A 27,455-nucleotide genomic window follows, 5' to 3' on the forward strand; every position below is an offset into this window, starting at 1 on the left:
CTGACATTTTTTATGACTGAAGTGCTGGTTCAAGTCTGGGAGAAAATGCTAAGCTTTCTCATTGCCTTTATCATGGCATTGTCAGATCTCCAGCTGCCAGTCTGAGATGCGTTCAGGTGCTCTGTACCTTGTGGCTGTGACTGATGTCTCTCCCACAGCGGGGGGAAGATGTCAGTGGAATGACTGGCATTGTCCTGATCACAGTTCTTTGTGGACTCAGCTCAAGGATTTGTATCATGAACAAACTATTTTTTAAATTGTAGAGCCGGTGACATTTACACAGGTGAAGAGTTTGTGCACAGCCAGCCTGACCTGTCAGATTTATCTGGGAAGGTGTAGGAACTGGGTTGATTACACAGCAATGGAAAGCTGTGAATATACAGAAAAAGGCACTTCTCATTTGTTCATCATATGAAAAGACAAAGGAGAAGGATTTGCATGATATGGACCTCCCAGCGTCCCTTCTTCTAGCTGATGTGTTGCAGAGTCTGTTCCAAACATAGGACTCAGGCCTGGAACTTGCAGGCTTTAGGATAGCATTGTGTTGATTTTCCTTCTGCTGTTCCTGTAGTTGCCACTACAGTGCAGTAGGTATTGCTAGTTGCCCCTTTCTGCTCTGTGCAGTGTTGTTTTTAATTTTTTGAGGGAGAATTGCTGTATGATTTGGGAAGAAAAGTAGAAATGAGATGCTGGGGGCTGAATGGAGCATCCTGAGGAGAAGGTAGCTGGGTTTAGGAATGTTTTGCTTGTGTGAGAGCCGTTCCTAAATCATATTCCATCAGAAAGTGTGTTTCCAGAGAGAAGGGAAGTGGTGAAGGTCCGTCAGCAGATGGTAACCTCGCTGCCTGCAAGAGCACGCCATTTTTCTCCTTTTCCCACACAGTGATTTCCAGATGAGTTGTGGAACAGGCACAGATGTAGCTGGTGCCTTGTGGTTGCCCATCTGGTCTCTGGGCTGTCCTAGCACCCCTATCTGAACTGTTGTATTTCTGTGGGGAAACAACCAGCCTTTTGAAGTGAGAACTGATAGGCCAGCAGCTGAATGATGCCGATTCTTTATTTTTTTAGCAGAGATTAAGCGGGGTATCGCTTAGGAGCCCAGGCAGCTTCAAAGCCCTGCTTTGCTGGTCACTGTAAGTGGACAAGAGAGACATTTTTTACCCTAAAAATCTTGCAATCAAAAAAACATAGAATCATCAAGGCAATGAAGATGGGACTGTGCTATGAAGTGCATTACAGATGCGTACACTTGGCTCAGTAGCATCCATCCTGATCAGAGTGGAGCAAATTTTCCTTGCCTGGTTCTCACCCAGCCCTTAGATAGTGATGAATTTGTGACACTGGGATCCTGGGAATGCTCCCGTGTTCTGCTCAGGAGGAATGTGAAAGCTTTGGATGCTTCCTCCTTACTGTTGGTCCTGGGAGGCAGCAGCTGCTGCTTTCTGGATCTGGGAATGATACAATGAGCCCATCAGACTACCTGGGCTCTGATCAAGAATAGCGAGGGGAGCGAGCCCCAAGAATGGGCCTCAACAGCCCTTGTAATGAGGGTAAAAAAAAGGCCATGTGAGATGCAGAGAAGGAAAGTAAGAACAAGGAGCAGAAGGTTGGGGTTGGTGGCACCGTTTCTCTCAATTTATCCCTGATTTAGCCCAGAATTTCAGCATTTCTGCTGTCTGTATAGAGAGCAGAGAGGTCTGAGGCTGTATCAGAGAGATATCTGCCATCCAGTCTATCAGTCTATGCTTTCTAGCACACTAGTTCCCAGAGGAGTCCCCAGCCTCTGCATAATGATGTTCACTGGCACAGTAATTTCTGCCCTGTCACATCAGGGCCCTGGGCAAAGGTAGGAACAGTGGGAAGGGCTGTAAGAGGAGGCAGTTTCTGAAGCTGGAGGCAGGATTCAAGATGGGGAGACAGAGGTGGAGCTGGCACGGGAACACACTGACCTCCAACACAATGGCTTCCAACAATGGCAGAGAAAAACTGCAGGTGAAGAGTTTGGGCAGAACACCAAAGGACAGTCCTCATGGAGAAACTCACCCTGCGAAAGATGCTGTGTTAGAAGTCATTAAAATAGTTGTCTGCCCAAAATGTAATGGGAATGATCCTGATCTCTGAAATAAAGGTGAACTGAGCAAGCCTTGTGCACGTGCAAAGAAACTGGTTAGGATTTCACCTACAGAAGAGTGGTTTGCATTGGAGAGAAGCTTCTCTGTCTTTCTCCCATTTGGTTCAGCTTGTTAACTTTTCTTGCCACGTAAGAGCCCCTCTGTCCTTTCCCATCCATATCTGATCATGAAGAACTTAACACAGAGCTCAGGCTACAGCTCACCACCTTGCTCTCACAGGGCCCCATCGCCAAAACTCTTTTTATCCTTTGTTCTCACGAAGTCTGATTTTACCTTATTAAAGTTCAAAAACCTTAGTCCTTGGAAGTGCAAATGCTTCAGGTAGAGCCAAGTAATGAGGTAACACCACCTTTGGAAAAACAGTTCTGTTTAATCTGGACGTTTGGATCACATGGCTTGCATACATGCATAGAGCCATTAGGTGAAGACTGTGTATGTTAGAATGCTGTTTTTACTCAGTCTAGCCTGAGCTTCAACCAGTCACGGTGTGATTTTGTCAGCTGGTTTGGGAAACCAGGGAAGGAACAACCAGAAACTTTCCACAGATGTCGAAAATGCCATCAGCCAGCTGATAGCCTGACTAGCAGCTCTCCCCATTATAGGCATCCTGCGTTAGCCTCATCCATGCTGTCAGGAGTTTAGGAGTGCGTGGCCAAATGTGCCATAGAGGAGTTATATTTCTAGATTTCTTGTGTAACTGGAAAGCTGAACTGGTTGGTGAGCTTGTATCATGACACTGGATACAGGCTACTTAGGGAATATGTGACTTGTTTAGCACTTGAGCCCTACAGCTTGAGGATGATGAGCAAGAATGCATCGTCTTAAGTAAAATAAAATTATTAACCCTCTAGGTTAAAGGCTACCCTGTTACTACAGAAAAAATTAAAAATAGGCACAGAACCCAGAAAGGACATTACTATTAGTCTTTAGGAGTGATTGACTGTTATAAACATGAAATCAAGGTTTTCCCTTAGAACCATAAAAGCTATTTTAAAGATTCTTCAACTCCCCTTGGAGGGCTAACATTTGATAATATACACACAGAGGAATGTGGCAACCAACAACAGCTGAAGCTGGTAGAAGAAAAATATGGCGAGGATATAGGTAAGATTAGAATACAGGATGCAGAAAGGTGAGGAGCTGAAGTGGCAGAAAAAGCATTTGCATAGAGCAGTAATGCAGTCTGTTAGCATACTAAGAAGCTTTCCTACAGAATTAGCCTCTTAATTCACTGCCAGTACCATTGCTCGCTTGCCTTAATTTAGTGGCAAACAGGGAAGTGTGCATGAGAAAAAGTGTTTGCTTTTGCCACACTGCTTCATGTAATATTCCCAGTTCAACCTGAAAATGTGATGCTTGAGGCCCAGCTGAATTTTTTTGCTGCTTACGATTGTTCAAGACTAATAGCTCTAAAACAATCTGAAATTAGGAACTCTGAGAAGTGGAGTTACAAATTCAGAGATACTATGTGCTAGCTCTTCCCTGCGCTAGGCTGCTTCACAGAGGCTGTGCCTTCTCCTTCCTCCACTACACATAATGTGGGAGAGTCCTGTTGTCCCTCCAGCGGAAGGAAGGGAAGCCTGGTTTTCACTGCTCAAATTCCTCCTGGCTATTTAGATAGAAATCCTGTCCTAACAGCCCTTTGCTCATAGGAACAGCTGTAACTCCTGTGTGTGTAACCCCTGTGTGGGCAGGAATGTAACACCCTGAACAGAACTCTAACTTCTCTTCCTCACCCTACAGGAATGTAAAGATATTTGTGCTGTTACAGCTGTGGAATTCATGAAGAATAAACAAACGGTGCAAAAGAGAAGACAAGCTACAGCCACTGACCTTTCAGAAATATATATACACATACACAGCACGGAAGCAGGAAACATAACAAAACAAAATATACTTTATTAAAATTAAGCATGTTAGCACCTCAGTGTAACCTGGAGAAGCTGAACAGTCCAGCAGTTAACCAGTCCAGCAGGCCAAATGGCTGAACATCCTGAAGTGCATTCCAATGGTAGAAAAAGTACCACGACTGTTACGACACGCACATTCTCAAGAAGCTAGGACACACAACCAGTCTCATTTGTGAGGAGGGATGTTGTGCTGCCTATTGTCTTGATGGGAGCCTATAGATCTGCTGGACCAATTACATATGTTAAATCAGATGGTGTAGCAGGTATCTGCCTTCCCTACAAAAAAAGAAAAATCAAACCAACCAACCAACCAAGAAAAAAAAAATTGCTGCTTACTTGACTCGCAGGAAAATCAGTATACCATGGAGCTGAAGTGAAAAGCTACGTATCTAGACTGGAGCAAATAAATTAAAATGAAATAATGAGAAATACTTAGTACGTGAATAGACCTGTAGTATCCTTACAGTCGACCATCCAACTCAGTACACACGTTAATAGAAAAATGACCCATGCATCACACAGCAGGCTGTGACAACCAATGCCTTTAGCTGAACGGGCTACAAGATCGATAAACCTGCAGCTACCAAATCGTGCTGTGCCCTTTTGTTTGGTTATACAGAGTACGAAACTTACAGTTGTAAAGCTACATTAGCCAGTGTTACAAAGATTACATTATTTTCAAACTAAAGATACTTTCTACATTTAGAAAATAACTTCTATAAAATTCAGTAAAACTGACATCCTGATCTACTGACTGCAACGCACTCTGATTACAGGAGAAAGCTCTCAGAGACCCAGAAGACACCTGGGCATTCCTCCCTTGAATGTAATTACGGGCACATCGTGGTGAACTGCCTTTTGTTTTCCACCTCCATCACTACTGAAGCTGTACCCGCTAAGTACACATCGCCATATAGCTACTACGCAGGTGCACCAGATACCCTCCTCTTCCTCCTCCCCCTCCAAAGCGCCAGATACCAAAGTGGATGTATCTGCTCCACTGGCTAACCTGGAAGTACATATTCAAGCCAAATTAGTAGCCTTGCTGCCCTCACTCCAACCCTCTTTCCAGCCAACACTGATTTGGTTTCCTGTTCCTGAAAAGTGAGGGGACTAATGCTGGCTAGAAATAGAAACTACACAATCATTCCACATAATTTGTTACAATATTCTTAAAAATCTTGGTTTAGAACACACAAACATGTTTCAGTAAGGTCTTGCCTAATGTACAGATTATTAGTCATGCCAACTAGTTTAGGATTAGACAGCAAGGGTTTGCAACCACTGCAGAGAAACTTGCTTCGCTTCTGTTTCATCCCAGTTCTCTGAATGAAAGCCAAGGATTTAAATTCCAACGTGTTACAAAGCCTCCGTTTCATTAGAGAGAGTTCTTAAGCCAATGAGATAAACTACAGCTGTCAAATGCCACTGAGTTCTTTGTACCAGATTGTAATCCTTACTAGTGTCGAGAGCATCGAGACATCTGTAACAAATACGTATGTACTGCGAAGAAAGCAGAAACTACACAGTACAAGTACTATAATCTGAGGATTCTTTCACGCTAGAAACAGCAGTCTTTTATGGCATCAGTAATTTACTGAAGAAACACATTACCCTGAGAGGGTTTCTAAAGCTTTCCTCATGCCTCTGCTAAGCGAGGCCATGTGCGGCATCGTTGTTCGATCCTAGGAAGGGTACGGTGCCAACTGCGCTTCCCAACACGCCTTCTCCAGGGGGTAGTGTTGCTTCTACCTTATGTAATGCAGAGCAAGTTTACTTGCTGAAAACCGGTACCCTACGTCCGCTTAGTGGTGACACGGGTCCCATCCACACTGAGAGAAGCGCTTTCTGCCACTGCTGGCATGGGGGGAGCGCTGCTAGGTCCGGCAGGGACAGGGTGCCAGCAGCACTAGCTCTGGGGTAACATCGGATTGATAAAGGGGCTCAGCACTGAGCTGACAGCGGCTGCCCCATCTAGGCAGGGAAATCCAGTGGCACGGGCTGGCCCAGCGGTGGGCTGCTTTGGTGGGGCAAGAGGGAGCGGGCAGCACGAGCCAGGGGCCCCGTCTCCGTTCTGTCCGGGAACCTGGCAGAGGGCGGCAGGGGCTTGCAGGCGGGGAGCCCTGGGCCAGGCCGGGCCCCGGCAGCCCTCAGAGGCCGTGGCGCTTGCGGGTGCCAGCGCTGGCGGCATGGAGCAGCCGGTCCTTCTCGCGGATCTCCTCACGGAGCTGGGCCTCGGCCAGGCGCAGGCGGCGGATGCTGCCCTTCATCTCCTTCATCTTCACCTCCAACAGCGCAATGATGTCGCGCTGCTCATTCAACTTCCTCAGCAGCTCCTCCGACGTGGTGCCCGACGACAGCGAGTATGAGTGGTCTGGGGGGCCGCCCTCCACCGGGCCCTCCTCCCCCACCGCCGCCGGGAGCCTCCCGGGGCCGGGCCCAGCGGTCGCCCCGGACCCGAGCTCCACCTGCACGGTCAGGTCGATGGGCTTCACGTCTTCGGCCGCGCCCCCTGCCGGGGCCTCGGTGGGGGCGGCAGCACCGGGGCCCTGGGCGGCGGTGGCAGCAGCAGCAGCGGCGGCGGGGCGGGGGCGGCGGGCGGCCCGCTGCGCCTTGCGCTCGTTGACGCCGCGCAGCGGGAATATGGTGGGGACCCGCACCAGGTAGGACTTGCGGCCGCCCTGGAAGTGCTCGCTGCAGACGCGGTGGCCCGTGGTGGGCTGGAAGGTGCTGAAGCAGCCGCTGACGCCCGCCCGGGAGACGTTCTTCAGCCAGAGGCGCCGCAGCTCCTCGTCCTTGGGGAAGGTGTAGAAGTGCAGCGCCTTGTCGCGGTGCGAGTTGTTGTAGCAGCCCGGCACGCAGCAGGTGAAGCCCGGCATGGCGGGGCGGCCTCCCGAGCTGCCGGGGGGACCCCTGGGCGGCCCCGGCGGCGGGGAGAGCGGGCGCGGGGGCCCCCCGCGGAACTACAGATCCCACAAGGCCAACGGCGGCCTCTCGCCGCCCGCCAACGCCGCCCGCCGCGGCCGCACCGGAACTACGCGGACCACAATGCACCGCGGCGGCGGCACGGCGCCGGAACTACTCGCCCCACACTGCGCTGCGCCCCCGCCCCCGCCGCCCACCGCTCCCGGAGGCACCGCCCCGCCTCGCCCCGCCCTGATCTCGCGAGAGGTGGCGCGGCCGGACGGCGCGGCCGTTACCCAGCAATGGCCGACAGGCCCCCTCGGGCCCGCCGTAGTGGCCACCTCACGGCGCGGGCAGCGGCCAAGGTGGCGGGCAGGGCCGAACGGTTCCGTGGCGGGGGGGGTCGCGGCGGGGCGCGGCCCTTGGGGCTAGCCGGCGGACGCTGCCTTGTTCTCGTTTGCCGTTAAACCGGGGCGTGGGCCCGAAACCGCGCAGTTCGGTGCTCGCCCCGCAGCCAGGGCCCTTACCGCCCCGCGCCTCGGCTGGGCGGCTCCGTTGCGCAGTTTTGGGTTGCGTTAGGTTGGGGACTAGACGGGGCCGGAGGAGCCGTGAGGGGGGCGGCCGGGGGGCTGTGAGCGTTGGAAGGCCGTGAGGTGCAGCAGGGCCGGGGGCTGTGCTTTCAAGTCCCTCAGGCTTTTGCCTGAGTTGCTCACTGAAACCCGCCTCAACGATACACTGTTGTGAATTGTCTTCTGTCCAAAACCAAAGTGCGCAGTGCACGTGCATGATTTCTTTTTAGAAAGTGTATTTCGAAAATGTTTTGTGTTAGCTAGCTTAGATTTTTATTAGGAGACAGATGATGAATGCTTTTGATGTCAAGGTTGCTTTGTAATGATGGAAGGTACAAGTTTGGAACTATGTGTCTCTGTGATTTCTCTCTTCAGAACATATCTGGTTCAGGAAAGGACAAGAATTCTGGCAGAAGCACCTTGGTGAAGCAGAGACCAGCTGTGTTCCCTGATCTTGACAATGACACCCCACGGAATATGCTCAAGAGAATCATCCAGACCCGTAAGTACTGTTTTTCAGGAAAGCAGAGAACAGAAGGACAGTCTAATTAGAGGCACGTGCTGTTGTGAACTTCAGCTCAGGTCTGCTGTGGCTCGTGGAACCGCCGTGCTGCCGTTTGTCTGTACTGCTGGCTTTGTCACTGTACATGCCAGCCTTCCTAGGAGTTAGAACCCAAATAGTTTTTACCAAGTCAGTATTTTAACCGATTAGTAAATGTAACTTACAAAATGTAGCGTAGATCTGACAGTCTGCTGTGTTTTGGCATTCTTGCTGGATTGAATTGTGGAAAGGAAATGTTTTCATTTGTTGGCAGAGCCACAAGTTTCACCTCTGGCACTTAGGATATCTAAACATGAAGAAACAGAAGGACCTGTATGGGAACTCCCAGCTAAGAGGATTTCCAACATGTAAGTACTTTTTTTAAATTTTCATTTTTACTTCCTGTTTTTTACACTACCAGGTACAGTGCGGTTCCTACAATGGGATTGGGGAACAGGATTTCTCTACTGCTGTTTCAGTGATCAGAATTATATTCTGTCAGGTGGGATTTTCAAAAATAATTTTCCAGCTTTAAAAGTCACATAGGAATCACTGGGACTGAGGGACCAAATAGTAAATACTGCAAGTATTTGCTTGTCCCCTTTCTTAAATGCAGGCTTTTAATATAATTTTTGTGGCAGAAGTGCTGATTAAAGTAAGGCTCCTGATGGAAGCATACTTTTCTTAGCTGTCTGTGACAGAGACTAAGACAGAAATTCTTGGATCTCCCCAAGGCTACAGGCCATGTGCTGACGATGCAGGGGCATAAATGAGTGATGGCTGTGTTTTGTATTTAAAACACAGGCTGCTGTAGCTTTTCATGGTATTACTGCTTCTTGGTTGTCCTTGTTTTGGGGTGTGTGGTTTAACTTCCTTCCTGTAGGGTAGCTCAGAGGTGAGGTTTGCCTGAGGCTCAGATGCTCTTATTTGTGTTTAGCGGCCATTAATATTTTATAGGCCTGACTGGACTGGGGAGGCTGAAGTGTGGTTCATTTACTTCCACTTTGTTATGAAATGGAAGTGGTAGGGCTTGTTTTTGTGTACTGCAAAATAGACTTCCAAATAATGTGATTTTATAGCTAAACCTTTTGCATTGACTGTAAGTAGCCTTAAACAGACCATATAAAATATTAAGCAAACTTCTATCTTTCACATGTTTTTAGTAGAGGAGTAGACATCTGAGTTTTCTGTTAAGTGGGGCAGCTTGTTTATTTGTGTGTTTTTTTTTAATTCAGACTAGATGAGTAATGTTATTTTAATTCTTTATTGATTTTTCTTTTTGTAGTTCTTGAAGGTTTTTGTGCTTCTCATCAGCCTTTCTTAAATGAAAAGACAAGACGGTTGGGTCTTTGCAGGGTTTTATATTCCATACGTTAGCTAGCTGTAAACAGGTGTAGACTTGTTTCAAATCCTTCCTCACAGCCTTCTTTTAGTTGATGTGAACTTTCTTGAATTTGGGAAGTCACTGCTTTCCCTGGTTGTAATAGCATGTTCCAGAACAGATGTGAAAATATGAGCAATTTTTTTTTTTTCCCTTCCCCACTGCTTTACATTTGTTCTCCATTACAAGCCAGTTAATTCTAATGCTTAGGCTTACATTATACTCATGGTAAGAAACAAAACTTAGCTGCATTTCTGAGTAGTAAAAAACCTATTTTGTAAGGGGAAAAGACCTGTAAACAAGGAGTCCCTTACAGTTCTTGCTATCTTGAAGCCACCTTGTTTGTACCAAAAGGATACAGAATGCTGCATCTGCTGCATGCAGGCCCTGGCTGTTGGGAGGGACGCTCTGCTCTAGTTCTGTGGGACGTGGTGTGGCATGCAGGCAGCAGCTTGCTGCCTGAATGTGACCTTGATTAGAGGGGATTCTTGGAAGTGCTCAGTGAAGGGAAAACAACTCAGAAACTTGCTTTCTGATACTGATCCCAGTGCCTGACTGGGGTATTATGTGCCTGTTCTATGTGCCAGTGCGCTTGGTGGTACATAATGTTTCATGGTGATGATGACTTTATTTACATTGTAATGATTGGCAAGCCTAATAGCTCCTGTGTGCTGTTAGAAGGAGAGCTATGGATGGAGCTTCTTGGAAGTCCAAGCTTTTACTCTTAGTCTGACCTTTCTCAGCCCTGTTGTTCTGAATAAACACTCAAGTTTTGATTCTCTTTTGGGCGTTTACTTTGATTTAGTAGGAGGGAATGACACATGTTCTTGCTTTGCTGAGCTAATCACCGATTAGTTCCTTACTTCTGCTGCAGCAAGGTCAAATAATTTTAATTTGCTTTTCAGTGATGTTACAGGGACCTTTCAAAGGTAGCTAAGGAATAATGCTGTCCTTTGTTAAAGGCTTGCTTTGTATTGGTAGGGGGGAAATGCAACTGCCAGACCTTGTTCCTGAGGATGCATCTATTGCCACATTCCGTATGACTAAGAAGAGAAGGAAAATCAGCGTTTCTGAGTTTGAGAGAGCAGCAGATGAACGGCTTCCCCAGAACCAAGGTAAGGCTGCAGTAAAAAATCACCTTGTTCAGCACTGCGTTTGCTGTCAACTAGTTTTCATCTGCTGCAGTTTAGTTCTTAGTAACTTCTCAGCTGGGCAGTTGCATGTTTGGAAGTAAGATTGCACTGTTTTTTGTGAAGGCGTTAGTGGAGGAGGTAAAAGCTCCTCCTATCAAATTTAAAATAAGCCTTTTTGAGCCAAGTTACAGGCTCTTCCTTAACCGTATATACCTTCTGGAATATTTTTGCAACTTGATACTCCTTGAGTTTTGGAGTGTCTCCAAAAGAAGCAATCTCTGTCTTCCCCTCGATCGCAGAAACTTGAAAATACAACAGGCTGCATACTTTTCATTGCAATTATATCAAATAAGTTATAAAGTTCTTGTTTGAGGAAAAAAGTGTCTTGCAGTTTTATGAAAGGAATAATGTAGTATTGCAGTAAGTCTTCCCTTTAAACATAAATTTGCAAATTTGGTAAATACAACTTTCATTTTAGTTGCAGTTTAACAGAGGCAGTTAAAACACCTCACCTTGGTTTCCATATCCTATTGGCAGTAGCAACTGGAGTACGTTTCAAGGGTGGGATTCAGCTCCAGATTACACACACCAGTACCTCAGCTCCGAGTTATAGATGCTCTGGGTCTGTGTGTACGTGCAACTGAAGTCCTGCTGAAGTTCAGGGGTGATCTAGTTGGTGGAGTATGGAGGGCGATTCAGCTCACCCTAAAGCAGATGCCTACATTGGATTAATTGTGCTTGACTAATGGGAATATAGACAGCTGTGTTCGGATGGTTTAATCTGGAGTTGGATCCCACCTGGCCTCACCTCTGGTCAAGAAATCAACTTGTCTTTTTTTTAGCCTGGTACCCAATCTGAATATCTTCTGATAAGCTGCGGGCAGCTCTGTAAAACCAGAGGGTGCATGCTCTAGTATTTTCTAGTATGAGCATGATTATGTCCCTGCTCTCCAGATCTGCTTTTGGATTTTTGCGATTTTGTGAGTAAGCAAGGTTTGAGTTCCAGTTTCACCAACAGTCTGTGGAGCAATTATCTGTACTTCTAAAGCTTCCAGATGCTTTAATGTTTGACTTGGATTACTGAAGGGTGGTTGTGACTGAGGCCCTAGTCTAGCATCTTGCTATTAACGTGGTAAGATTAGTATTACTGAGTATGAGGGCATGTACCATATCAAATTTTCTTTGAAATAACTGTTTTATTACCCTTTCAGAAATCGCTTATTAGAATTCTAATATGCAGTTCTGAAACACAGACAAGCAATTGCAAAGCAAACCTGTCATCTTAATTTTGTTCTCACCAAAATATTACTTTTGAGGATTGTAGCATAACTGATTCTAGAAAGAGGAAGATACATTGAGGTATTGCTGTCGCCTGCTGTGTAGAGGGTAAGTTCTCAGCTAATGTGTCACCAACTTTTTCTAGCTCGGTCAACGCTGGACAGCAGCACCGCTTTGGCTCGGTGAGTTTGAACTAAAACGTCTTAAATTCTTGCTGTCCTAACTATAGCTGCCTTGATTCATCACCTCTGTAGTGTGAAGAACCCAGATACCTAGCTTCAGGATAAAGACTTGTGTTATTACGAACGCAATCGTCTTCCACTCTGGTGATGGAATTTGAAGGTGTTAAACCTTGTGGTTTTCAGAAAATGTGGCTCTGTATGCCCAGTTTGGTCTAGCTGGTATCGCTATTGTTGCTCCTCTTTAGTTACTAGGATTGATCTCTTTTTCCTTTCATTCTAATGTTTCCAGCAATAAATCAGTACACAATATACCTTAGACTATTACCTCTGCCTGTTATTTGACCCATCAACATCAGTTGCATCTACACAGTCTTTAGTCCAACTTTCTTGGACTTTAAAAGTTTTTTAGCAAGTCAAAGAACTTATTTTCCTGTGTTGCCTGTATAATTTGCTAATGATCTTAGCCATGGTGAGCAATTTATTTCACCTTTCTCACTGCAGCCCTTGCCTGCAGTGCCAAGCAAGGTGATTCATAGGGGCTGCGTTCTGTACTTCCTATCCCTGAATCCTCTGAACCCCGTTTTTTGATCAGACTGCCTAGGGAGAGCGACAGGAGGTAGCTGAGCATGGCCAGTCTCTTTAGGATGCAAAATACATACAATGAGATACATTTTTTCCTGTACTTTGCCTGTTGCTGTCTTAGCTCCCATCTCAAAGAAGTTAACGGGGTGTTAGCTGTACTTTGCTGTGAATACTGATACTAAGCAGCTTCTTAGACTTGTTCTGAAGTCCTCCTACCACCCTGCTGTCATCTAGAGGATGTCTTTACTCTGAAATGTTTTATTTTCCTTTTTCTTTTTTTGCTATTTAAAATGTTTAAAATTTCTGAACCTTTTGACAGATATTGTTGCAGCACTCTTGAGGTAGGAGGCTATAAAATGTCAGTTTCCTGATCTCTGTTATACATATCCTGATGTTAGGTGGTATCATGAAATTAAACTATTTGTTGAAAGTAGACTGGCATGCATTCTTCAAAGGTTTTTTTGGGAAATTCCTCCTAGTGAAGGGATTTGTGAAATGTCTGTTAGTGGCACTGTGTCTGTAATTTGAGGGTAAAAGAGGAGCGTGTAAGTTTGGAAAATTATTTCTTTCCTTCTCTGTTTTACAGGTCTCTTAGCATGTCTCTTGGTACCGTGATCCCACCAGACACTGTTGAAAAGAGAGGCTTGCTCCGGAGGCCAAAAAATCGCAGAGCTATTGACATAGAAGCTTTTGAAGGTGGAGTGGAACAGAACATGCTGAAAAGAAAAGGTTTCTTCTGTGTTACTACCTGTTTTGGGAGGGTGGGCCTTATATAAGGTGGCTTTTAGAAGTAGTGGTCTGTATTGTATGATTTGAATGCTACTAGCACGTTCACAGAAGTCCAGTGTAATTTGGGAAGCAAGATTAGAATGAGGTTCTGCATCTGTGGTTGCTTTGATTCTATGCACTTAAATGTGCGCCCTACCCAGTTTGGTGATTTATACTACAGGAATTGTTTGGGATGGTGTTCATAACTGGGTACGGGGGAGATGGTTTGTAGAGAAAGTTAGGGGCACCGAAGTGTGGTGATACAGTTTCAGTGTTTGATCTCTGGAGGAAGAATAAAATTTGGTTGAATTATGCAAGTCCTGGTAATAAATGTGTGTCCCTGTGGCCTTGAACAGTTTTTCACATAGAATTTGTTTTAAAACTTCCTAAACAGCACAGAAGTATCTTGTGGACTCACAAACAGCATCTGAGATTCAAACCACCGTGCTGACCAGTGACGTGGAAATCATGCTGAGTAACACAGAGCTCTTTGTTCAGCCTCAGTTTGATGATCAGAGCCAAAATAAGCTTTCTGTTCTTGAACCACAGCTATTGAATTCAAAAACTTCAGCACAGAGAAGCAAGATTTCTGATGCCGCTCAAGAGGAAGCAAGGCTGGTGGGCACAGATATGAGAAGGACACCAAGAAATTCTGAGAACTTAATCCTTGATCATGAGCATGCTGGCAGAATGACTCCTCTTTCTCCAGGAACACCTGCAAACCAGCAAGAAGATAAGCACAGTCATTCCCAGCAGAGTAACCCAATGAAACAGCTTTCTGTTTCAGAAGAGGTGGCAGTTGGCAGTGAGTACTATGGGTTAGGACTTGGGGCTTAGCAGGTATTATCTGAAATCACAGAAGGGTTGAGGTAAGAAAGGACCTTGGGAGGCCATCTTCTCCAGCCCCTCTGCTCAAGCAGGGCCATCTGGAGCAGATTCCCCAGGACTGCATCCAGGCAGCTTTTACGTGTCTCCAAGGATGGAGACTGCAAACCCTGGGCCACCTTTGCCAGTGCTCAGTCACCCTCACAGTGAAAAGAGTTTCCTTATGTTCAGACAGAGCCTCCTGTCTTCCAGTCTGTGCCTGTTGCCTCTTCTCCTGGCACTGGGCACCACTAAAAGAGCCTGGCTCCATCTGCTTGACACCCTTCCCCCAGGTACCTGCCTATATTGGTGAGATCTTCCCTGAGCCTTCTCTTCTCCAGGCTGAACAGTCTGGCTCCTTCAGCCTTTCCTCCTATGAGAGGTGCTCCAGTCCCTTAAGTTTCTCATGGCCCTTTGCTGGACACTCTCCAGTATGTTCATCTCTCTCTTGTACTGGGGAGCCCAGAAGTGGACGCCGTAAATTGGTCACAAATATGGTGAGATAAGGAGATAAAATGTAGGAATTGTTGACAGTTTGGAGTGTCAGGAGGTTACTAATCTAAACTTTTACCCTGATACGGTCATTTATATTTCACAGCTAACTGCCTTGTTGCCTCCAGGGCTTTAAAAATCCCTTGGACAGAGTTAATCACGTCCCTGGTCACTGTAGCAATGCTTTGCAAGCCCTGTCACTTGCCAGTTTTTCTCGGGTGCCTGGTGTCTCTCTTCTGCATTTATTTCCCTGTAAATAGGATCACATTTTCTTCATATTGCATAGACCAGGTCCCGAGGCACAGTTGTAACCCTGAAATTTTCTGCTTAGTGACCTGAGGCGGCTAGCCAGGATAGGATCTGCTGTAGTAAATAGCTTCATGCATTTCTTATATCAAAACTCCCAATGCCTGCCATGAAGTATGAACAACTACTGTTTCTTTTTCATTCAGGATTTTATATGATCCTATGTCAGAAGGGCCACAGAAACTGTATTTAAAGAATGGTTGGTGTATTCAGTACTGCTCAGGTCAGGAGAAGAGTTCTTGCTGTAGAAAGCTTTGAAATTAATTAAAGCCTGGTGGACTGTTGCACCATACTCTGCTTCTAGAGTGTTGTCTGTGGCAAGCTTGGTGGGAACAGTTGTTTGGAAAGGATAAGGGAAGAGATCAACAGAAAAAGGTTAGTCCTTTTCTGACAAGTCCTCTCCAGAGCTGCTCTTTGCCATCCAGAAGTTGAAGTAAATGTTTGGGATCCTCAGTCACTCTAAAGCCTGAGATCTTTCAGCCTATCTTTGAAGGAAGTTGTGTCCCATATAACTGAAGACCTAGATGTAAGCAATACAGAAGAAGAGGTGGCTAATACAGTGAACAAAGTGTAACAGGAGGGGATTTTCTGAGAGGGTAAGAAGCGCTTTCCATGTTGCAAGGGAAAGGTATGGTAAAAGCTCTGCATGGATGCTGAGGGTGGCAGGTGTTACCCAGTCATTACATAAAGCTTTGGGTACGTGTGGACAAAAGTTGTGTGTTTTGTTGAATTTCACTTTCCAGACTCCAGTTTAGGATCCTTTTTAAGTCTTTCCCAGTGTTCCTTTGACAGTGTCTGGAAATGAGAAGACCGTTGTCATGCAGTTTAACTTGCCTGCGGCTTAACTATGTCTAAAGCTTCGTATGAATTACCTTATGTCAGTATGGAAACTGAACACACTGTAGCACCAACAGTTTTGTTATTAGAATTTGAAACTGAATACTTGCAGTGCCCATAAGTAATTGCTTGCACATACCAGGTGTATCAGCAAAATTAGTTATGTTGTCTTTTTATTATGAAGATACAGCCTTTTGTTCTAAACAGTTCTTTGAGAGTGGTTCATTAAGGCAGCGGATATTCTTCAGTTCTAAATTTACAGTTGTGTAAGCTTGGCATCCTGTAATCTTTCTTGAATCTGTTGTCCTGTTACAGTTTTACTTGGGTGCACCTGTGGAGTTTAAATGGGCTGTGACTCTTGAGACTGATGAAAGTCACCTCAGTATTGTTAGTTCTGTGAACACCAGCTCAGAGCTTGGGGGGGATGGTCAGGAAAGCAAGTAACATGTAAAAATTCTTATGAAAGGAAGATGATGAAATGTCACCGTGCCACTGCTGAAATAATTGTCATGCTCACCTTTCGAATACTGCATGCAGTTCTAACCTCTCCATCTCTAAATAGATTTAACAGAACTGGAGAAGGTGCAGAGAAAAACAGTTTTACCATTAGCAATAATCAAATATGTGGAGTAGTGTCTGCAGCCTTGGATAACTAAAGCTAAGGACTGCTCAGCCCGGAACAAGGACAGTGGTAGTGAAATACAAGAGGTTTAAAAAGAAAAGCCATGGGCAGCATTGAAGGAGATGATTCAGCCAAGCAGCTTCCTGATCTGTCAGCGCAGAAACTCGAGAGGAGCAACTGGCACTAAAGGCTGGCAGGTTATACCAAACTACAGGAGGTATTGCTACTAGCAACAAGTAAAGAAATCGGTAAAAATCATGCTTGAATGTAACAGTGGAGTACCAGATGCTACTGATGGAGTACTGGATGCCAGCAGTGATCCAGTATTGTGGGAGAAGCACTGGTGCCTGTCTGCCTTAGGCAGACTTAGTGTTGAGTTGAGCTTTTGTCTTCCCCTCACAAAGCTAGTTAATATTTCATGTAACTAGGCAAGATACTGCCCTGCATTGGTGTAGCGAGCCCAATGTTCTGGTTAGTGAGAATGGTATTACTGATCTTTTGCACCACCTTTGGCCAGACTTCCTTGTCCCCTTCACTGGGGCTTGGGGCTCGCAAGACTTTGACACTTGTACTTTTGAGTGTGAAAACTCCCAGTCACTGGAGAGGGTGGTAAAAATCCACTTTTACAGCTTCTGGTTCTGGATTCAGCCAAGATTTCCAAACCTGTCAGCAAGCAACAGTACTATGAGAGTTCCCAATAAGATTTCTCCAAATAATTACCTGTGTGGGTTTCTGCTGGAATTGAGTTACATGGTAACAGACATGCAGACTATAGACTTAGTATGCAGGGAAAAGGAGTACTGAAGTACTCTTCAGTAAGTAGCTACTTTGGTAGCTGAAGTCATCTAAAGACATGCAAATTGTGTATCCATTTATTTCTCCTCATTCTTCCTGCCAGAGGCTTGTCTGGGATGGCTAAAACCAGTGCTGGGCGCTCTCGTCTTTATACTGCAGTGTATCTCTGCATGGTTTATTCATAAAAGCTGAGGAAATGGGGAGGAGAAGCTGAGCACAAACTCCGCATATTGCTAGACCTAAAGGAAAAGAAATTGCTCTTTTGCACAATTGCCAAGAGTGAGAATAGATGTAGATATGACGGATCTGGAGAAGCTCTGCTTACTGAAAAGTAAAATTCCTGTGCTGGGATCTAACGTGCACGCTAGTTAGGTGGCTGTAGAGTAGATGCTGGAGAAGTTGTGCATTTCTTAGCTGTAAACTTTTGGGAACTGCATCTGCTTCCCTTATAGCTTATGGTTATCGCCATTTGCTTATCATGAGTCAATTTCAACGTCTTTTAAACTGTATGCAGGTGGTTGATTGAGAGGTTTTTTTTATAGCTAAGGTCGATGATAGAATTTCCTATTTTAGCTGCAGAGCATCATGCAAATGCTGGATATTCTGAAGATTTGGAGAAGACACTGAGGGAGAAAGGAGAATCGCAGATAACTGCGGCACAGGATGCCAGAGCTGAACCAGAATTGTCCTCTTCAGAAGAAGGGGGAATAGCAGAAGGCAGTGTTGAACACCCAGGCTCTCCCAAAGCTGGTGAGGACAACCTCTAATACTACAGAGTGTCTCTAATGCCAGAGGCCTCTCAAGCTGCATTATTGGCATCAGTGCTGGGAGAGGGACTTGTTAACTCTCTTTGCATTCTGGAATCTGGGCTAGATACTGGGAAAACAAACTAACTTTGGCATATTAAGCTGAAAGGACTGTGTTCTGTGCAAACGGAAACTAAAATTGCATTGGCAGTAGTGTTTAGAAATATATAATTGCAGAAGGCATCTTTAATTAAAATTTAGTAATGGAAGTTCTAGAATCAGATCAGTTTTATCAATTGATAAAATATTGGCCAATTTTATCAATTGATAAAATTGGAGACCCTCTGATTATGTTGGCGAGTTGGCATCTCCTAAGTTACTTTTCCTGAATTGCTAGGTCTTCTGTGTTCAACATGCTGCATAAGGCTTTGGTAAGACTTCTTTTGAGATAAAAATACTTATGAAAGGAAGTTCATTTAAAAGGAGCTCAGATAAACATTTTACTCAAACTTCCTGGGCTTCTACCAAGTGCTTGTTTTTGTTGTTTTTTTTTTTTTTTGTTTTGTTTTGTTGGGACCTCTGCATGCCTAGATGTAGCAGAGGGAAAAGTTGAGAAGTCATCAGTACTTTAGTTTATCTGGCGTAGTGTATGGACACCCTAATCCTTGAAGACAGGAATATGGTAAGTGGCAATGTTGCCAGGAATGGAAAGATGGATTTTTTTCTTATGAGTGCTCTGAAACTTTGGCTGTGATACTTGTTTCAGTGATGTGTCTGTCCTGTTTTGGAAATCTAGAACATGAGATCACCAGAAGTGTTGGAGGTGGAAGTCTGGACAGGCATTCCCGCACTTCCTCCTCTGAAAAATCTGGGATGAAGTTATTGAAGGAAGCTGTTGAACAAGCAGATGAGCTAGAGGACCAGGCTATCAAGATAGAATTGGATGGTATGGAAGAAGGGCCCACTGAGGATGAAGCTGAAGACCCTGAGAGTGAAGGTAAGAAAACTATTGCAGAAGTAGCAGAAAGCAGTTGGAGAAATTTTTCCCTGTTACATCTTGATTGAGGAACAATGTAGGTTAATAACGTTGTTAACTGTTTAGTATGTCAGATAGTGGAGGGGAAGCTGCTGGCTGCTCTTCCTAGGGCCAGATTGTTACTGGCTCATCAGGTGCTTCGGGGACCTAGATAATCTCATACTTTTGAGGTGAAGGTAATGGAAGCACACAAATAGGCAAAACTGTTTTTACGCAGTGACATAGGGATATCCTTCATTTTATTCTTCCTTCCTGCTTGACTTCTAACTTCATGCAGACTTTTTAATGTCTTAACATTTAACTTCTCTTTCCACAGCCATTTATATGACTCCAGACTTGAAACCTAATTTAGAACCCCTATTTTGTAGTTACAAACTTACTTTCCAGTTAACCAAAAGCATAGGCTGGTTTTTCAGAAAGCCAGGAGGAAGTGTCTGTTTCTGAACAGGTCTTCAGATGCCGGATCAGTCTGCTCTGTTTCCCCAAGAGTGCTTAAGCCTTTTGGAAGAATGTGTACATCAGACTGAGTTCTCTTTGATCCAGGCCATGTTTGAGAATGCTCGGAGTGTGTTTTAGTGGCGTCTTTTGGGACTGATCTTAACAGTTCTGTGACGTACGATACACCCTGAAATAAAAAAGTGAACTAAGGGCATCCTAAAAGAATCCCGTTGCCAGGATTTGAGGCTTTGTGGGGAAATTCACCTGTAGTGAAAACACCAATGCCTGTATGTATTTCTGCAGTGTGGAAGGCACAAAGGTGACACATGATCTGGTACACTTTTGCCATGAGGAAATTTGTAGGTGTTCTTATAGTGTCAACAGTAGTGTGTCAGTGTGCTTATCTTTACCACAGCTGTATGAAGAAGAAATGGAAAGATGTTGATGAAGAGATCTCTGCTGATAGGGTAGAGCAGTAAGAGTAGCATCTCACAGGTCTCGTTGGACAAAGAGAAGAAGAAAAAGCTGGAAGATGGGGAAGTTATGCACTCTTCATAAGTCATAAAACTTTTCTCAGAAACCTCAGCATAACTAATCTCTTTCCCTGCATCATGCTCCCCGTTCCTCCAGTGCACAGAAATGCTTCCTCAGAAGAAGCTAATGCGAGGGACCATGGTAGTTCACCCAGCCCTGCTTTGTTTGAGAGACCCCTGACCCTCTCAGTTGTGGAGTTTAACTCTCAGTACCCGAGGCCTCTGGTAGCTGGGCTTGTCTTCTGTAACAGGGCAGGTGGCCTGGTTCTTACGGGGGGGGGGGGGGGGTTGCAAAGTTGACACCATTACCAGATACGCTGGGTTCTTGCTCTGTCCTTGGCTTGCAAGGGAAGCTGGCAGGCAGGAAGCCCTCCATGACCACTCCTCTTCTAGACAGGGTGCTGCTCAGTATTTCAGTTCTGTTAACATTCTTTTCTTTCCTGGACTCGCTTGTTAAGAACTTTAAAAGTTCAAGAGTAGAGTTAGAAGATGCAGATTAGACTTGGAGGAAACTGCTATGGTTAGTTTACAGCAGAGAAGAGGTGAGCCTGAGCCTTAGCTGGAGGGAGTTTATGAAAAATCTGTGAATACGGGAGATGCACATTGATTGGTGCTGGTCTTGTGATTCTGTTGCTCTACTTGTCCCTGTGTTCAGGAGAATTTGCCACTGATTTAGCAGGATGGCAATAAGGTATCTTGCAGACTTTGAAGTTCTTTCTGGGAAAAGAGGCTGCAGCCTAAGTCAACCCAGCCGTCAGCCCCAGCCCGGCCCCGGGTGTGTGTTCCTACACCCTGCCCAGCCTGCTGGCCCAGCACAGGGCTCAAGGGAAGCCACCAGCCATTGTGGCAGGAGGTGCGGAGGGTGGGATGGCACAGCCAGCAGTCGCGCTGGCTCAGGGTGCCTTGGAGCCACAGCCTGAGCACCGGCACTGCGGCACCAGACAGATGCAAAAAGCTGGCTGGGCTTCTGTCTGTGCTACAGCGCTGCTTGCTGCAAGAACTCTGAAAACAGAGCTCAGTTCCTCAAGTACCTTTCTTTTTTCCCCTAGGGGATTCCATTAAGACACCCACATTTGTCCGTGCTGTAGCCTACAAGCCACTACTGTCAACTCCACATCCTGCAAAACCTGCTGCTCCCAAGTTGTCAACTCCACGTCCTGCAAAACCTGCTGCTGCCAGGTAAGTGTAAGGCACCTTCAGCAGCGGCCTGGTGGTGTACCTGGGGTGTAAGTGTAGGGGAGGGAGCCGAGCCCAGCTTTGTCGGCTGTTTTGTGCTTTGTCAGCTGTAGCGGGCAGTAAGCAGCCCTGAAGCCTTTAGTTAGTTCACTGCCTTAGCAGCTGAATAGAGTTCTATCAAGTGGGTGTCAGTACTCTCCCAGAGCAGATGTGATGCCTCAAGTCTTTCCAATGAGCATTCTTGTAATAGTTTCTTGTGCTGAAGGCCAAAATCTTTTCCTAGGAGTTTTTAAACTGGTAAGCTACTCTGGACTCATAGACTGCAGCATGGGATGCAGAGGCCCTCACGGAAGAGGGGGAATGATGGATTATGTTACACTGATCTTACGAAATGGCATATTTGCGCTGATTTTAGAAGCCTAAAGCTGTATGCAGTTGCCATGTGCTGAGTATAAAATGAAGTTCGTCTAGCGGCAGAAAGTGAACCAGTCCCCTGCAGTATTCCAAATTAATTAACAGTTGTCACCCTCTTAACTAGCAATTTGGTGAAGCTTTGTCAGAACCACTAAGAGGGGGTCCTAGGGAACAGAAGGAATTTTTCTAGCCCATGACTCTAGATGAAGCAATAAACAATAAAACCAAATTCTTGTGCCCTTTACTGCTGTAAACAGAAGGTGCTGGATGATTGCTGTCATCGTGAATAGTAAAATACATTTATAAAATAGAAACAGGAGTCTCTAATAACTCTGCTGAAGTGGAGCGGTGTTATAACTGAGGGAATGTGGATTTGTTTTGGGATTTTGCACTGGGATGTGCCCTTCATATATAGGGAATGTCTGAATACTAATTGCTCTGTAGAGAGTGCTAGTCCTCGTTGGCAAAAGAAGTCCATGTATTTGGATGCATGCGCTGTACAGGAATTTCTGGACTGACAGATTTTTCAGGTTTTCAAGCTGTGCTGAGGCAACAGATGGTCATAATTACAGGTTCAGAGCCTCAATTAAAGGATGCCGTTGCACAAGTCCATGTTTTTTAGCGCTTTATGGAATACAGTCTGGCTCTGACTTGGCCTGCTTGCTTCCTGACATAGCAGTACTTGGGTTAAAGGAATACTCTAGGTTATTTAGTGGAGCCATAACTGTGAGAGACCTACAGTTAAGGCATCTTGCTATAAAATAATCTATGCTGGTACAATTCTACTGTGATCAACTATACCAGATTAGTGCCACAGAAATTTTCATTTAGAAACACCGAAGTCTCGTACAGTCACGTAGAATCACAGCATGGTGGGGGCTGGAAGGGACCCCTGGAGCCCCCCGAGCCTAGCCCCTGCTGAAGCAGTTCTCCAGAGCTGCATCCGGGAGAGTTTGAGTATCTCCAGAGAAGGAGATGGCACAGCCTCTCTGGGCAGCCTGTGCCAGGTCTCCCTCACCCTCAAGGTAAAGTTCTTCTTCCTCATATTCAGAAGGAATTTCTTGTGTTGCCGTTTGTGCCCGCTGCCCCTTGTCCTGTCGCTGGGTGCCACTGAAAAGAGCCTGGCCCCGTCCTCCTGACACTGGCCCTTGAGATATTTGCAGGCATTGATGAGGTCCCCTCTCAGCCTTCTCTTCCCCAGGCTGAACAGCCCCAGCTCTCTCAGCCTTTCCTCATCAGGGAGATTCTCCTGTCCCCTCATCATCTTTGTAGCCTCCCCTGCCCCCCTCCAGCAGTTCCCTGTCTCTCGTGAACTGGGGAGCCCAGCACTGAAGTTGCTAAACTTCAAAGTTTTTGCCCTGATTCTGCAAACTGAACATTCCTGTATAGAATCATTCACAAACAGGTAAAGGGAGGCACAGAAGCTGTAGCCAAGATGACTCAAATCATGATTGTTTTGTCTCATTGCAACACGTACTTCCTCTCTGGGGCTGACCTCTTTGGCCTGCCCCTGAGGTTCTAACAGGAAAACATGCAGGTGGGCTGCAGGGGGAACTGAATGATACATGCACCCCCTCTGTAGGCTTTGCATGCGTTGGCCTGAGATTCTAGATATTTTCCACTTGTCTATGAGTGAATCCAGGGCTTTCACTTCCCTTTTTTATATTATGATTTTCCCTTTTTAGAATGGAAAACAGAGACTCGCAGTCTTGTTTGAGGAAAAAAGACCCCACAATAACTCACCAACAAAACAACCAACTAAAACCAAAAACCCACAAAAAACACCTGCTAAACAAAATGTTTGTAATAGTGTAAAAGTCTGTGCTGCAGACGCAGAGGTGACCTGTGGATGTCTTAAAGTCTGTGGACTCCTGGAGAGCAAGTACTACAGGGATGCAGGGAAAATTACATTTATGTGTTGGAGAGAACTAGACCTTGTTGACTACTTGTGATGCTAGCTAGCATGCTTCTCTCGAGGAAACAAGCCTGGATTGCTTCTCCCATGATGCCATGTGAACTGTTTGCAGACTGCACTTCATAGGTATGAGGGTTTTGAAGAATTGTGAGGGAGAAAGAATTAGAGCTTGAGGTAGTTCTTGCCTCTTGTAATTCGGTGTAAGGTTTGCCCAGATTCAGCCTGGTGGTCTCTGGCTTTCCTTGTGGGCGTTCATTTGATGTGTGAATTTTCATTTTTCCTCAAAGGTCTCCCCAGCAGCTGCTGCAGGCTAACTGTGTTCCAAAGGGCTCGGGTGTGTCACGGAGGAAAACAAGTGAGCCTGAAATAGCAAGCAGTTTGATAAAGAAGATATTTAGCCATTATGTGAAAATGCCAGTGGCCAGAGATGCCTTCAAAATTGTTCAGAAATGGTAAGCAGCAACAAACTGCTCCTCTTCCTATGATTCTCCCTGCTCTATTTAGTCTTTTTTTTCCTTTCTTTTCTCTCCTGAAATAACAAACCTGTCAGGAGCACTTGCTGCAAGCTGACAGCCCTCCCTGTTCAGCTGGGAAGAGTCACAGGAGGTCTGATTGAAACTAGGACAGAAACATGCTAGGTGCTCCCGGGCCAGTACAAATTGCACCACTCACAGTCTCCTCATCACTAGCATTCCCTGTGAGCAGGACGGCTCGGGAGAATGGTGGTTGTGCTGGGCAGGGTGCAGGTGTTCCAGCTGGGCAGTGTTACCTCTGAATCCAGGTTTCTCAGCCTCCTGAATCTGTAGACCCATGTTACCTTCACGAGTGAAATCCGTGGATTGTTGGAACAGTGTCACGATAGTCTAAGCCTCAGTGTTGATTTTTTGCTGGTGCCAACCCCTGTTCTTGCATGTGTGGGAAGTTTGGGAAAGGTTTTGCTTGTCAGCTGTGCAGCTGTGGAACAGCTGCCTTGACTGTGAAGTTCCCGGGAGCCCAGGCTGAGAAGCCAGACTTTGTTTGTGGGCTGGGGAGTTTCTTCTCCCATGGTTTTTGCTGGCAGGCTGTGACCTGCACAGCGAGCAGCTCTAGTGCAGCTTGCCCTACAGAAGCGGGCAAGAAACTGGTGTTTGCCCACTCCACAGTCTGATTTTATTTCCCTCTTCAATCCTCCTTCAGCTCAGAGAAATATTTCATGCAGCTAAGCAACGATCTGGAAGCTTACATCCACCATGCGGGCAGGAAGACAGTGGAGATGGAGGACCTGGAAGTCCTCATGAGAAGGTAAAGGGAGGGTTTTTATAAACCTGTGTAGTTAATGTCCAGTGAGGCATTGACAGCCTGGTAAGATGCGCCGTCAGGGTGTGCGCTAGCAATACTTCTGCAGTAAGTGTGGCGTCTTGTGATTTACTTGGCATGATGCCACTTGGCCTTCCATCGCAGGAGGGCGTTTGTGGGCTTGGGGTTTTATACTCCATGATGACAGTGGTGGAGGTCCAAGAGGAAGGTGTGTAGCAGTTATGACTGGGAAATGAGTAGCGTCAGTAGAGGAAGCAGAGTAATGGTAAGCACAAGGCTAGGCTGCACCATTTGCATCCCGGAGCAATCTCTCTTTGCTAAAAGCACTTGCAACTGAAATATCATGAGCATTTTCACATGCTTTGTGGTCTGTTTTGATTCCTTACTCTTCCAAATAAAATACTCTTCCTGCAATATTCTTCCTGCTTCTGCGGAAGCTGGGACTTGGGGTTCAAGCTGACAGTTCCTCTCCAGAGCAGGAGAAGGAGCCTCCAGCCTGACAGGCCAGGGCTGGCTTCTAACAACGGTGTTCTGCTGGCCAGCAGCCTGGCTGAACTGTTCTCAGAGCCTTCTCATTGCTGGTCTTTCCTGTGGGCTCCCTCAGCTGCCCCATCTGGTGCCTGAATTTAATTTGGCCCGTGACCAGAACACAAGGGATTTGTTCTTGGCTTGGGAGTCCTCTGTAAAACTCTGTGGGGCCTGAAACAAATTCATCACTCCTTGTTGAGAGTCAGCGCTCTGGGTTGTTACTCCTTGTCTCTCTCTCCACTGGCAGAGTTCCAGGTGTGATGTTAAAGGCATTGGAAGGATTGTGCAGGCACACCTGATTAAAGGCACAGGTTTTGCATGGGCTTCATGTAGGTGGAGCTGGTGCTGCTGCTTAAGAATCTGTTGCTGTCTCAAGCCAGAGATTTGCATTTTCCTACCTGACAGGTGTGGGCTGAAGTTGGTGTGAACAGGCTGAGAGGCGTGATGGTTTAGTTGGCCAGGTCTGAGGATTCTGTATGCTCACTTTACCTTTTTCTAGATGTCCTTATGCCTTTCCACAGCCTCATAAAGGGATCAGTAATTGTTGCTGGTTTGTGAATAACAGTATTTCTGTTCCTTCTGTGAGGAAAGCATGAATCAGTCCTGCTTTTTTTTTTTTTTTTTTTGCGTCCCGACAAGACTAGGAGATGCTGATGTTTTCGGGCCCATCAGCTACATGGTGTACTAGAAAACTGCATTGGAAAATGCCAGCCACCTCTGAACTGTGAATGTAAAAAATCTGCCGAGTAATGAGCTATTTGCTTCTGTTGCATTATTCTGCGTGTGTCTTTACATGGTAAAATGTATCCCATGGCAGGTGGTTTGTGAATTTAAAAAGCAGTGAGTATATACTTTGGTCTAGGTTGGTGTGGGGACTCTCGCTGTGATAAGCACGTGCCTCCGTGGGGGGCTGCTCTGCTGTAACCCTCCTGCTCAGCTTTCACCTGTAGGCAAGCCTGGTGCCCGCGCCGCACGGAACCAAATGTGTCACCCAAGGGGGCTGCCTGCAAATAGAAGTCTGCAGCTCTTCTGTCACAAGCAGCCACAGCGTTTCAGCTGTTAAATGCAAAAATGTCCCTGCAAGAAAACAAAAAACATTACCTTGATGGCAAGTTTGAGTGCAAACACTTTTCACTAACAGCTGTGTTTGTTCTCTGCTCTCCCCTTTGTGACCAGACAAGGGCTAGTGACAGACAAGATGCCGCTGCATGTGCTGATCGAGCGTTACTTCCCCCTGGAGTACAGGAAGCTCCTGATTCCAGTTGCTGCGAGTGGAAATAAAGTGATCCCCAGCAAATGAACATGCCCCTCTGGTGGGGATGGCCCCCATGGGTGTGAGGCCACTCTCCTGGCCAAGGCTGCCTGTGGGTTATTCCATGGAATTGCTCCCTGTGGTGGTTTCACACGAGTAACTAGTGGGGCGATAAGTGGTTGACGTCATCTTGAACCAGTGCAGGCTGGGCTGTGGCTCTCACACCCGCCTGCTGTGTCTCACCAACCGTTATTACAAGTAATTTTGACCATCCTGACTTTTTTTATATTACCACTGAATACTTGCACAGCTCTGATAAATAAAGTATTGTATATATTCTGAGGAATTCTGTGTTCCCTGGTGCTGCATTGTGGTGTTCAGAGTGTTCCTAACAGACACTCAGCTGTGGTGGTGCTCTTTGTACCAATTAGTTGTTAGCACATAGCTCTTCTTTGAGCAACCTTCCAGAAAGGAGCAGATCCTTGTTACAGCTGTGTTTTTTTCTAGGGCAGGGGCTTTAGCCCCCTGCATCGGTCTGGTCTCCTGTGCCAGGAGCGGTCGTAATCCCCCTGTGACCACAGCTGTTTGCTGAGGTAAACTGAAACAGCACAATACACTTTACTTATACTTAATTTATTTATGTAACTAAAACTTACGGGGAATTAGCAAGCAGTAATTTAAAACCATTTGAGAGATGAAGTGCTCTGGTGTACCGCGTGGTAGGCAGACTGGGAGGGACTGACTCAGCTGGAGTTGCCACTGTGCTGGGTTTTGTGCCCAGGCTGTGGTAGTGGGATGGGTGGGGGTGTCTAAGAAAGGGCAAAA

General features: G+C 46.0%; 2 protein-coding genes across 4 annotated transcripts; one reads left to right on the forward strand and one right to left on the reverse strand.

The window, feature by feature from the left end:
• Positions 1-4,011: 4,011 nt before the first annotated feature.
• On the reverse strand, positions 4,012-7,048 carry THAP11 (THAP domain containing 11). Its single transcript, XM_040615226.1, has one exon. It carries the CDS (start codon positions 6,919-6,921, stop codon positions 6,193-6,195), a length of 729 nt encoding a protein of 242 aa, XP_040471160.1. The 5' UTR covers positions 6,922-7,048; the 3' UTR covers positions 4,012-6,192.
• CENPT (centromere protein T) lies at positions 6,822-26,976 on the forward strand. 3 transcript variants are annotated; one of them, XM_040615224.1, is made up of 13 exons: positions 6,822-6,907; positions 7,891-8,017; positions 8,331-8,424; positions 10,419-10,552; positions 11,994-12,030; positions 13,199-13,341; positions 13,775-14,185; positions 17,870-18,046; positions 18,839-19,039; positions 21,099-21,228; positions 23,842-24,006; positions 24,731-24,835; positions 26,555-26,976. In XM_040615224.1, the coding sequence occupies exons 2-13, from the start codon at positions 7,993-7,995 to the stop codon at positions 26,676-26,678; spliced, it is 1,746 nt and encodes a 581-aa protein (XP_040471158.1). In that variant the 5' UTR covers positions 6,822-6,907; positions 7,891-7,992; the 3' UTR covers positions 26,679-26,976. The 3 variants fall into 3 exon arrangements, with proteins under 3 accessions (XP_040471158.1, XP_040471157.1, XP_040471159.1); XM_040615223.1 differs by lacking the exon at positions 6,822-6,907 and adding an exon at positions 7,203-7,311 and having other exon boundaries at positions 21,099-21,189; XM_040615225.1 differs by lacking the exons at positions 6,822-6,907; positions 17,870-18,046 and adding an exon at positions 7,203-7,311.
• Positions 26,977-27,455: the final 479 nt, after the last annotated feature.

The sequence above is a fragment of the Falco naumanni genome, chromosome 15, assembly GCF_017639655.2.
Source record: "Falco naumanni isolate bFalNau1 chromosome 15, bFalNau1.pat, whole genome shotgun sequence".
NCBI classification, from domain to species: Eukaryota; Metazoa; Chordata; class Aves; order Falconiformes; family Falconidae; genus Falco; species Falco naumanni.